Source organism: Elephantulus edwardii, unplaced genomic scaffold, assembly GCF_000299155.1.
Source record: "Elephantulus edwardii isolate Elephantulus edwardi_28Jun2011 unplaced genomic scaffold, EleEdw1.0 scaffold00105, whole genome shotgun sequence".
NCBI classification, from domain to species: Eukaryota; Metazoa; Chordata; class Mammalia; order Macroscelidea; family Macroscelididae; genus Elephantulus; species Elephantulus edwardii.
Genome location: NW_006399855.1, coordinates 8,183,262 through 8,196,133, shown reverse-complemented (window position 1 = coordinate 8,196,133; position 12,872 = coordinate 8,183,262). Strand labels below are relative to the sequence as shown.

Sequence of the window (12,872 nt, the reverse complement as noted above, 5' to 3'; positions counted from 1 at the left end):
TCCTTCTTCAAGGACCGGTCTCTCCTCACAACATGTCAAAAGTGTGTTAGACGGAGCCTCAGAATCCTTGCCTCCCTCCAAGCAAGGATTAAAGTTGTCAATATTTCATCTTGCTTGGATCAACAGCAGTCAGGAGATCAGGAGATAGATTGTATTGAGTAAGTCTACTGACAGGGATCTCTCATAAATATTGAAGAGCAATGATGTCATTCTGAAGAATAACGTGCATCTAATTCAGGCTGTGGACTTTTTAGTCACAAGCTATACATCTGAGAGCTTCCCAGTAATTAAGGATAATAGGAAAAGAATTGATCCCTTTGAGTTGTGGTGTTAAAAGTAAAGCACTGGATATCCCATGGACCACTAAGAAAACAAACAGATGAGTCTTGAAAATAGTGCAGCCACATTGCTCTTTGGAGGCAAAGATGACAAAGCTTCATCTCACATACTTTAGACACCTTGCTAGGAAAGGCATTCCTTGGAGAAGGACATAATACTTGGAAAAGTGGAGGGTCAGTAAGAGAGAGGAAGATCCTTAAATAGATAGTGAGTATAGCAATAGGCTCAAGTGTGTCAGATAATGAGGATGGCACAGGATAGAACAGGATTTGGGTCTCTTGTTCATAACACTATGAGTCATACCCGACTTGACAGCACCTAACAACAACAACAGGACTCAAAGCCTTAAAATTGAGTTTTAGTTGTGTAACTCTTTTTAAATTTAAATTTGTTATTAATTTCCGTAAAAATTTACAGATAGTTTGTTTTTCCATTCATTCACTGTTAACACTTTTCTCCCTTCCCTGCCCTCCCCCCTTGTACACTACCCTCTTGGAAAAGTAAAAGACAAATTCTTTCATTGTTTTACAAACCCTCCTCCACGTTCACTCCACCATGTAGCCTTCACTCTAGACTCCTGTCATGACAAAAATATCTAATCACATATCCCTTTTAAACAGTTTTCCCCTCCTCTGTTTCAATGCAGTATATATTAATGAACCCATCTTTCTCAGTCTCTCCCTAACCCCAAGGTCAGTCCTGTTTTACAACAGTGGCACCATGCAGTATTTGTCCTTTTGTGACTGAGATACTTCACTTAGCATCATGTCCTCCAGAGTCACCCATTTTCAATAATATTGCATGAGTTCCTTGTTTTTCAATGCAGCGTAGTATTCCATTGTGTGAATATACCACAGCTTCTCTATCCATTCATTTGTTAATGGGCACTTAGGTTGTTTCCAGCTCCTTGCTATTGTGAACAAAGCCGCAATAAACATGGGTGTGCAGAGTTGTGTAACTCTTAAAATCAATTTTTTAATTAATTTACATTTATTGCTTCTTATGTAATACTACTTTTAGTTCAGACTGTTATTGCCACTTGTTGTTTTTGTTGTATGCTGTCAAGTCAGAACCAACTCATAGCAGACCCTCCAGCAAGTTTTCAGAAACAGGACACCACATGGGAGGAGATTGCCTGTCTTTCTCCTGCAGATCAGCTGATGATTTGAATCACAAAGCTTTGGAATTGCAGTGCAGCTTCTTACCACCAGGCCACTAGAGCTTCTTATTGTATCTTACTTGCATTGCTTTGTTGTTGTTCTTGTGTACCATTAAGTTAGACTCAATCCATTGCTGACCCTCCAGCAGGTTTTCAAAGTCAGTAATCACACAGGAAGAGAATACCCATCTTTCTCCTACAGAGTAGCTGATGGAATTGAACTGGGTGCTTTTGAGATTTGCAGCAGATTCTGACCATTAGACCACCAGAGCTTCTATGCCTTACTTTCGAACCACATTGTTTTCCTAGGTCTTAAACCCTTTCTCTTTGCCACTTCAATCTCTTTATCACTTGTCACATCACCCTGTACTTCACCATTCTTAATCTTCAAATATCTCAAATACTATATAATTAGTGAAGTCTTTCCCAGATTCTTAACATTGACAGTAATCTGTTTCTACTTTGAATTGCTATAATACTATCGCTTTTATGGCACTAATCATTTTCTGTGTGCTTTTCACGGATATCACTTACCCCGCTAAATGGTAAACTTTTCTAGGCCTTGATTGATTTCTAATTTATTCTAGTAGCTCCTTGAGCCTCTATCATTATTTATTATGATGGTGTATGCTTACTTAATATTAAACTGATATTACAATTACTCAGTCATACAGGCGGGGCAAGTAATGTTAGTCTTTTAAAAGATGCAAGAAATTAGTTCAGAGGGCTTATGAAATTACTTAGGGTCTATTCTTCTATAGTATCAAAACTCTAACCAAAATGTCATTTTTCTAATACCTAAATCATTAGCTATGATATTGACACACATTGCCTTTCTAAGTACCTGGCAGGAAGCAAGCAAAATAGAAACACTGACATGAATTATGTCTAGGTCAGAGACTTACATTTTTCTAACTCCAAGAATTAAAATTTGTTATAAATGTCCTAAAAAAGATATTTCTTTTTCCAATTTTTTAGGATAGTAGTTAGTTAATAATCCATTGCCTGATTTTAAGAGGGTGTTTGTGTGTGTGTAAGAGAGAGAGAGGACTAGAGGGATAGAGTGAGGTGTGAGGAAATAGAGAAAGGAAAATAATTTACTCCAGTTAGGGGAGGAAATGAAGGAAGCAGGAGAAAACAAAGTAGAAATACTTAGCAAACTCCAAATCCTGAAGGTAGGACCAGATCATTTGAGAGGAATATTATTTTTGTACATCTATCTGTTGCCACTGATTTCTACTCTCAAAAGAAGGAATTTGGCAAGACCACGGAGAATTTACTAATTTACTCTTTATGCACTGTCAATAATTGCTTGGTTAGAAATAATTTTTGAAACATTGTTTTTATCTGTTAGATTCTGTTCTATTCCAATAATACTTCCTTTTTTTTTAATTCCCCTAACAGAAGAAGAGGAAGAGCAGGTGCCCACTGATGGAGGCACATCAGCCGAAGCCATGCAGGTTCCCTTGGAAGAAGACGAGGAATTGGAAGAAGAGGAAATTATTAATGATGAGAATTTCTTGGGTAAGAGACCATTGGATAGTCCTGAAGCTGAAGAAATGCCTTCTATGAAGAGACCACGGCTGTTGAACACTAAAGGGGACACCCTAGATGTAGTATTACTGGAAGCCCGAGAGCCACTCAGCTCAATAAATACTCAAAAGATTCCACCAATGCTTTCTCCAGTCCACGTACAGGACAATACAGACATTGCACCTCCGTCTCCAGAGCCACCAATGTTGGCTCCAGTTGCAAAATCACAAATACAAACTGCAAAACCATTAGAAACAAAGCCCTTTACACCGAAAACAAAAACAAAAACTACTTCTCCGGGACAGAAGACTAAATCACCTAAAACTAGTCAATCACCAGCAATGGTCGGAAGTCCTATTCGGTCACCTAAAACGATATCCAAAGAAAAGAAATCACCTGGACGTTCTAAGAGCCCCAAAAGCCCCAAGAGTCCCAAGGTTTTGACTCACATTCCCCAACCACCTATCAGACCTGAAACACCAAACAGGACTCCTTCAGCTACAATAAGTGAAAAAATCAACAAAGAGATTGTACAGGTAAAACAAATACAGACACCCCCTGATGTGGGGAAATTGAACAATGAAAGTCAGCCAAAAAAGGCTGTTGTAACAGATAAAACAATTGATGACTCTATTGATGCCGTGATTGCACGGGCTTGTGCTGAGCGAGAGCCAGATCCTTTTGAGTTTTCTTCTGGATCAGAATCTGAAGGAGACATTTTTACCAGCCCTAAGAGAATTTCAGGTTCAGAGTGTACTACTCCAAAAGCTTCCACTTCCTCAAACAACTTCACTAAATCAGGATCCACTCCTCTGCCTCTTTCAGGTGGAACTTCAAGTTCTGATAATTCATGGACAATGGATGCCTCAATTGATGAGGTGGTACGAAAAGCAAAAATGGGGACACCTTCCAATATCCCTCCCAACTTTGCATATCTCTCCTCTCCCTCGGTCTCTCCTCCTACCCCCGAACCTCTTCATAAGGTGTATGAGGAGAAAGCCAAACTGCCTTCATCAATAGACATAAAGAAGAAGTTGAAAAAAGAACTGAAAACTAAAATGAAAAAGAAAGAAAAGCAGAGAGATAAGGAGAGGGAAAAAGACAAAAGCAAGGAAAAAAGTAAAGAGAAGGATAAAGTTAAAGACAAGGAAGCCAGCAAGGAAACTAAGTATCCATGGAAGGAATTTCTTAAAGATGAAGATTCAGATCCATTTAAAGGTAAAATAAAAGAGTTTGAAGATATGGATCCAAAAGTGAGATTGAAAGATGGACTTGTGAGGAAAGAGAAGCATAAAGATAAGAAGAAAGATCGAGAAAAAGGCAAAAAGGATAAAGATAAGAGAGAAAAAGAAAAGGCTAAGGATAAAAGTAGAGAAGATAAGATGAAAGCCCCACCAACGCCTTTAGTGTTGCCTCCAAAAGAAATGGCTTTGCCCTTGTTCAGCCCTCCTGCTGCAGTGAGGATCCCATCAGTGTTAGCGTCTTTGTCACCAATGCTTCCTGAAAAATTATTTGATGAAAAAGAAAAGCCCAAGGAGAAAGAACGGAAGAAAGATAAGAAGGAGAAAAAGAAAAAGAAGGAGAAAGAGAAAGAAAAGGAGAAGAAAGAGAAGGAAAGGGAAAAAGAGAAAAAAGAGCGAGAGAAGAGAGAAAAAGAAAAGGAGAAACACAAGCATGAAAAAGTAAGCAGTTTATCATTTTCGGCACTATTTGAGCAAAGTCCTAGTGAGAAATACAGGTAAACAAAGCCAGCAATTATAGCTGTATTTTGGATGTAAATTACCCATAACTTAACTGTAGATATGTTTGTAATGAGGTTACAAAATTTCATTATAACTCTAAAACCTGTAAACTTGTAATGAACCACGTTCTCTATCCCTCCTCCAGTTCTCCACTCCTCCTACCTGAGAAACGTTGAAAATATATATCCCAAAACAAACCTAATCACAGAACACAAACTCTGTTATCCTTACTAATTATTGGCAGTTTGGGGGATTTTTTTTTTTCTTTTCTTCTCCCTGCCTCTTTTTAAACAGTCCCTCCGTAAGGACTATCCCCTTAGCTTTGTATCCAAAGACGAAATTTGTAGGTGAAAGGAGTTAGGAGTTAGCCTTCGTTACAGACTGGTTCATTTCAGGGTCGAAAATATGGAACGCTTCACGAATTTGCGTGTCATCCTTGCGCAGGGGCCATGCTAATCTTCTCTGCATCGTTCCGATTTTAGTATATGTGCTGCCGAAGCGAGCACGGGATTTTGTTTTTAATTCTTTAAAATATTAAATCATGAATAAGATGTTTGTCATTAATAAACCCATTACATAATATTTTATACCCAAATACTAGATGCCAAAAAAAAGAATCTATTTTTCTAAGGGTATGTAAAGCTATGTCATTACTTTAAAAGACTAGCAAGGTGTTAAGTCAAACCCACTGGCAGCAAGTTGAATCTGATGTCTAGTGACCCTTCACTAGCTTTCTGAACCTGTAAATCTTTCTGGGATACTACCATCCTTATTGTGGAGAATGGTTGTTGTACACTGTCGAGTCAAAACTGACTTATTTCATAGGCAGTTAATTGCACAAGAGGAGATTGCCGATCTTTTTCCTGTAGAGCAGGTAACAGATTCGAAGCATGTACCTTTGGGTTGGCAGCACAATTCCTCACCGCTAGGTTACCAGTAGAATGGTTAGTAGATTCAAATTACCAAGCTTTTAGTTAGCAACCTAACAGACTATGCCATCAGAGTTCCTTAAAGTTGCTGCTATTTTTCGGTGGATGGGCAAAATATAATTCCATGTAGTAAAATCTTATGCAGATAAACCCAGCTTTCATATAAAGTAGCCAAGGCTGAGCAGAATTTCATACAATTGTACAGAGCTAACTCCATAGCACCTGAGGCAATGACAGAGAAACTGATATATTACCTCTAAAATCTAAAACTGCAAGCTTTTGGGCACAGAAAGTAACCGCAGTGCTTTGCCTTTCTGGGCAAAGAATTTGTCCACAGTTCTTTGATATATGGTAGTTGATTGATTGGTTTGGAACATTTAAACTTTACATAGAGATCCTTAGAGACCTTTTCCCTGCCCTGTATAACAATCCTCTTTAAAATTTCTTTCACATTCTAGTTTATTTATTGATTTAAACAAGTAGAAATTTATCCCCTTAAAGATGTCCAAATTCAATGTGACAGCTCTAGGAGAAGGCTTCCTCCTCTCTCTGTCGGTGGTAGAAGGAAGGCCTTATTTCCTTCAGCATCTTTAGGACCAATGTCCCAGAAGACTCCCATATGTCTTGACCTACCCTAGTACCAAGCTGCTTCATAGCACAGGGCGAGGGTCCAAAGAAGAAATACTCCTCTCCAATCATTTATTTCTACAGGCACTAAAGATTACTAGTTCTTAACTAAGGCTATTAGTACTAAGGGTTCCCACTGCACACTAGCTCACATTCTTCTCCTTTTATCTTTAGTGCGATAAAAGGTGCTAAAGGCTATATCTTAGGGGAACTCACTTTAGATCCAGGTAGAGCTGTGATGAGATCAAAGAGTGTTGCATTCCACCCATAATCCTCTTGTTGTTGTGTATCATCATCCAGTAATAACAGAACCAATCCATAGCTGACCCTCTGGCAGATTTTCAGAGGCTGTTAATTGCACTGCAGGAGATTGCCCATCCTCCCACAGGGCTGAGCAGCTGGTGGATTCCAGCACAGCTTCTTGTCTCTCCTCCTACAACTATTTATTAGATAGATCATGGGGTAAGGATGGTCATTACAGAGGTTCCGCACTATATACATGTGTCTTGGGGGGACACAATTCAGTCTGTGACATTTCACCCTTTAGCCCACAAATATATATCTTAGTCATACGTAAAAAGGTTTCAGCCCATCGCATCATCACAGAAGTCTAAAATCCAAAGCCTGTGCTGTAACAAAATCCTTCTTTATCTGTGAATCTAGAATGCAAATTATCCCCTTCCAAAGAACAATGGTAACACACGCACCAACCAGAACTGTTTACATTAGCCTATAAGGTTTAAAATAATCGTCTGTTCTCTAAGATCACCTAGGTAATGCCTCTACCTTCTAAACTCTGGATGTTGACCATTTTCCCTGTACTCCAGAGTGGTGTACTCTTGGGCCTAATTTCACTTCTGCCTTTCAGGCCCACTTGGAAAACAACTCAGAGCTCCCTCAGCTCTGAATTAGCCCATTCTCTTGGTCCAGCTGAGTGGTGACCTTACGTACTACTAGGTGTCCCATTCTTTGAGTAGTAGCCCATCCTATTGCCAGCCCACACTCAGGAACTAGATTGGCAAAGATCTGACTCTTTGAAACCTCAGAAACTGTGCCCTCATCCCTCTAGAAGCCATGGTTCCACTTTTAAAAAAAAAAATGGGGAGGGATCCCACTCTTTTAAGACTCAGATATTGTGGCCTTACCCTTTAAGACAGACAGCTTTGCTTCCCTTGTTCTTGAAGAAGACAAGAAGCTTATCTTTGAAAATCCAAAATCTCTGTAAATGTTCATTAAAACTAATAAAATTTAATAATAATTTTTTTTTAAAAAGAAGCTTATCTTGCTCCTTAGCTCAGAGGTCATGTTGTTTTGTGTCTCTGCACAGGTGTCTTGCTTTCGTGGTTGCTGATGCTTATTGTCCATGACATCTCTGGTGGTACAAATTTTCTCTTTCCTTCTGAGCCTTTAGCAGAATTGCTTTTATGCCTAAAATTCCTCCAGTACTTTCTTCGGAGGATGCTAGGCTTTTCCTGTTTGTCACCATAAAACTCTTCCATATTCTGCTCATTATCCAATTCCAAAACCATATCCACATTTTAAATATCTGTTCTATAACAGCACCCAAGGCTCACAGTAACAGATTCTGTCTCAGTTATTTGGTGTTACTAATAGCAGATGGCTTTATCAAAATGGAGACTTATTCTCTTACTATTTAGGACACTTATTGTTGCGTGCCTTTGAGTCAGAACCAGCCCATAAGCTGACCCTCCAGTGGGTTTTCAGAGGCAATAATTGCACTGGAGGAGACTGCCCATCCTTCTGCGGAGCAGCTGGTGTATTCAAATGGCACAGCTTTGGGATTGCAACCTGTTTCTTACCACTAGACCACCAGACCTTCCTTTTAGAAGGCTCAAAGTCTAAATTCAGAGTGCCAGCTTTAAGAAGAGAAGGCCCTCTCTCTGTTGTTGGGGGACGTGGGGGTGGGGAGACTGCTTGTTTCCTTAGGCATCTATAGTCCCCACATTGCCTGGAGATCTCGGCGTGTCTTGGCCTTCCCCAGTATCAAGGAGTTTTGTTGCACAGCGACCCAGGTGCAAAAAAACCACACTCAGCTTCGGTGCTTATTTCTTGGTGGTACTAAAGGTCCCCTCAACAGTATTTTTTTAAGATTGGCTACAAAATAATACCCAGTTGAGGTTTTATTATTCCACATAAAATATGTTTGTCCTACAATAGATGTGGGGGTCACCTCTATTGACCTATCAATAATGTTTTCAGTTTCACACTTACCTAGAAAAATTTGTTGAGGTGGCAGCAGCGATGGCAGCCCTCACGCTTTTCTGCCTGACTTCATTCTTTCTTGCCCCCTCCTCCTCCAGCTGCGCTAAATTATAAAGAAGTAGAATGGAAATTCTGATGTCTCTAACCAAACAACTAGGAAATAATAAGACATGGACAGCCAACCTTTATTTCCATTTTTATTGCTACTAAAAATACAGAATGCTTCACGAATTTGTGTGTCATCCTTGCACAGGGGCCATGTAATCTCTGTATCGTTCCAGTTTTAGTCTCTGTGCTGCTGAAGCGAGCACCCTTGATTTCCATTTTTAAAAATAATTTTTATCATGAAATTATAGTTTTGTTTTTTTAACTTTTTTTACATTTTAATTGAGTCTAAAAGAACAGATTTTACAAAATGCTGCAGACACAAATAGTCATTTTAAAAATACTAAAAAAGAATTTTGTAAAATAGTGGAAAGTTGTCAGGAATCATATTCTATTTCCAGGCACTAAGAGGGACAATAGTTTCTTTTCAAATCCTCTATTCTTTTTTTAAAAAATATTTTAATTTATTTATTTTTCATTTCAATGAACATCTACAGAGATTCATTCATTGTTGCACCCTTCTCCCCACACAAACCCCTCCCCCCCCATTTGCTCCTCTCCTTGAAGAGCAAAAGAAAAACTCCCTCATTGGTACACAATCCCCCCGCACCTCCCCCAAATCCCACCTGAAGAGTGAAAATTATAGTTTTATAAAGAGCTTGACAGGTTTTTAGCACTTTTACGTTATTTTATGCTCTTAACATACTTGTGACATAATACATATTATCAGCATCTTGTGAATGAGAAACTGAACTTGAGAGAGTGACTTTTCCATGATCACACCACCAATAAGAGGCAGAGTGGCTTATCCTGCAAATACTGGTCACATTCTGCCAGTGCATTTTTCAATTAGCAACTACTTATTTACCCACCGTGTGCTTAGTAACCTGACAGCCAGGCTCTCAATAAATGAAACAAGGAATTCTTACTTTCATAACCATATTACATTTGGAAAGGCAATGGAGTTGTTCCAATGACCTTTAGAAACTTTAGCTGAACTCATCAGATTAGATTTGTAAAAGTAGTCTATGCCGTTTCTTGCCATCTGCTTGACTTTTGGAAAGAAAATTTCCTCAGATATCTTGGTTTGGGGCAAAAGCTTGATTTCTAGCAACCCACATTTCTCCTCACAGAAGAGTACAGATCTTTGTTTCAGTTTTGATAGGTTAGGGAGCTGACAAATCACAAGAGATAAAAACTTACAGAAGTAAACTCTCTCATTGTTGCTAGGTATCATCAGGTTGAGTTCATATCAATACTCTATATAAAGCAGCATGAAACCCTGCCCAGTCAGTGGGTTTTAACTACAGCACTTCTAGTGGTGATACACTACTAATTGAAAGATCAGCAGTTCTAATTCACTCGCTGTTTCATAGGAGATTTGTAGCCTTGAAATCTAATGGGAGCGCAGTATGTATTGCATCAACTCACTGACAGTGGATTTCAGCGAATAGTAAACAGTATTGTCTCTGTAGGAAACTTTGATAGCCTATTAATAGATTTGTGCTGTGAAGCCAAAAGTACACAGTTGAGTTCACTAGCTGCTCCGAAAGAGAAAGATGACAGTCAACTCCCATGCGATTCACTGTGTCTGAAAATCTACTAGAGCTATGAGTTGATCGGTCCACATTCAACAGTACACAGGCACAGCATTTACACCTGAGTTCATATTCTGACTATTTGAGTTTTGTGGAAAGGGGCAAGTTACTTGTATGAGGGTTAAATCAGAGAAGGTGAAAAGCGCTTAGTACTGTATCTGACACTTAAGTAAATGGACTCAGTAGTGGAAGTGAATGTTAATTTTGAGTCAACTCTAATGTAAGACAATACATACAGTGTAGAAACCTAGGGCTTACTATTTTATTAGATCATACAAACAAACTTACATCTCAGGGTGAGTCAGCTCTAGTTATTATTTAAAACTTAGTTATGCTGTGCTTTATACCCTATGAAAATCTGCTCGAGGGCCATCTGTGAGTTGGTTCTGTACTCAATGGCACATTACAACAATGCATTTAGGAAAAGATACAAACCAGCACACTCCTTGGAAATGCCAGTGGTAAAAATAGAACTTGGAATATCAACTTCAAGACTTTTTCACTCCAACCTCACTTAATCTCACCATCTACCTGAAATGAGGTCATATATGGTCTAAAAATGTTATTACATATTCACAGAAGTGAGGCTACAAGGGTAAACGAAAATGAGGTCTATCTAAGCTGCCCACAGAAACACGTTTTTAATTAAAAGCATAAGGGCCATCGTCTCCTTCCTTTACATCTTGGCCACCTCTTAGGGACAACTCTGAGGGATGTTGACCCAGATCTGCAAATATGAATATGTGATTTAAGAATCTGTGTGTGTATATGCGTGTAAATGAAAGAGAAAGTGTTACAGAATTCATTCAAACCACGTATCCAAAGATTTAGATGAAGTACAGGGCTACTTTAATCCTGAAATTTTCTTAAAATATTCTTTGGAGGCAATATAATTGTGAAAAATGAGTAGTAAAATTTGTTGTTACTAAAATGAAATTGAACAGTTATACCTATAATCGTAAATAGAAGATAAGCTAAAATCTGTCAAATTGGTGAATTTTGTTTTCTTCTCTTAACTTGAGTATAATCTCGAGAAGTATGGTAGTTTTATCCAACCACAAAATGATATCACCATTAGTTGATAAATAAGGCAAGCACTGTCCTGTAAATAATTTGGAAAATTCTTTTGAAAATTTTGGCAAGAAGTCTAAATTTTCAAAAATTTGGAATTTGGAAAAGTGACCTGAATTTAAATTCTGGCTTTACCATTTACTAGGACTCTGTTGTGGTCTAGTAGTAATGAGCTGCATTACCAACCCAAAGGGATGCAGTTTGAATCCACCATCCACTCAGTGTGGAGAATGGCATTTTCCTCCCATGCAACTTACTGCTTCTGAGTCCAGCTCAATAACACCTAACAACAATAGCAATTCCTAATATCCCTGGTGATATAATGCATTATGTGCTGGTTTACTGTCCCAATGGTTGATTGTTCCAATATGCCAGCTACCTTTCAGGAAAAACATGAGACAGTCTCCTCCAATAAAGATTTACAACCTCAAACCCAATGGAGGATCACTGTGAATCAGGATTGAGTGAATGGCCGTGGGTTACCACTCACTAGTTATTTGCCAACCTCTCTACACATATCATTACTTAGATGCACCATAGCAGAAGAGGTAGTATTTTGTATTTTGAAAGATACATTTTGTTCAGAAAGACCTGGGTCAAATACTCCTCTTATCCAGTACTCACAGAGGATGGCATCATTATAAAACATCACTTCCCTCTGCTTGAAAATACTTTCTTAGCCTCTTTAAGAATATTTTGGCTTTAAAGACCTTTCCTGCCTTCTCATAGAAAACAATAAGAGAAGAACAGTTTGGGTCACAAATAGAGGGATATGACAATTCAAAGATTTCTTACAGAAAACCTATAATATTATCAATTCCTGGATAATTAAAAGTTGTATATAATAGAAAAGTCTAAAGCATCTTTAAATCTTGTTGGGACAGATAGAAGATCAAAGAAAGAGAGAAAGACCTCAAAGGGAGGAATTGACACAATGACTAGAAAAATGGACTCAGGCATAACGGAGATTGTGATTTATGGCACAGGATAGCTCAAGGTTCAAATCTGTTGTTGACAGAGTTACTATGAGTCAGAGTTGACTATGAGACCTGACAACACAACAACAATTGATTAATTGCATTAGGTAACATTGTCTATCTCAATAACTAAGTGGATCATAAATGATATTAGCAAATGTAAGTTACTGAGTGCATACAAGTACCAGGCTTGCGGGGTTTGCATTTTTGCTCCTAGTTTACAGTTGTAAAAACTGTGGCACAGGAAGATTAATTTGTTTTCCCAACTAGTGAGTGAGTATAAGACTTATATTTTGACCTAGGTCTGACAAAAACTACTTTCTCAGCCCTCTTTTTGGTGCATTTAGGTAATTGAATACTAATGAGATGGGTAGGAATGGTTTCAACAGTATATAGGGTAAGATGATACCATTATAAAACTTGACTATTTATGAAGAGACCTTAGAAATGATTGCCATATTTTAAAGAACAAATAAATAGAGTCCTCAGTTTGTGTTTACTTAATAATCAGATCAATTACAGTTTTTAATGTTTCTTTTTTTCACAAGTCATTTTTTAATTTTTATAAT

General features: G+C 38.2%; 1 protein-coding gene across 1 annotated transcript in view; it reads left to right on the top strand.

The window, feature by feature from the left end:
* The window catches only part of TAF3 (TAF3 RNA polymerase II, TATA box binding protein (TBP)-associated factor, 140kDa), a 255,515-nt gene that overhangs the window by 171,439 nt on the left and 71,204 nt on the right, over positions 1-12,872 (top strand). Inside the window, exon 3 of the mRNA XM_006891852.1 lies at positions 2,903-4,713. Coding sequence (XP_006891914.1) covers positions 2,903-4,713 — 1,811 coding nt within the window. The remainder of the gene's footprint in view (positions 1-2,902; positions 4,714-12,872) is intronic.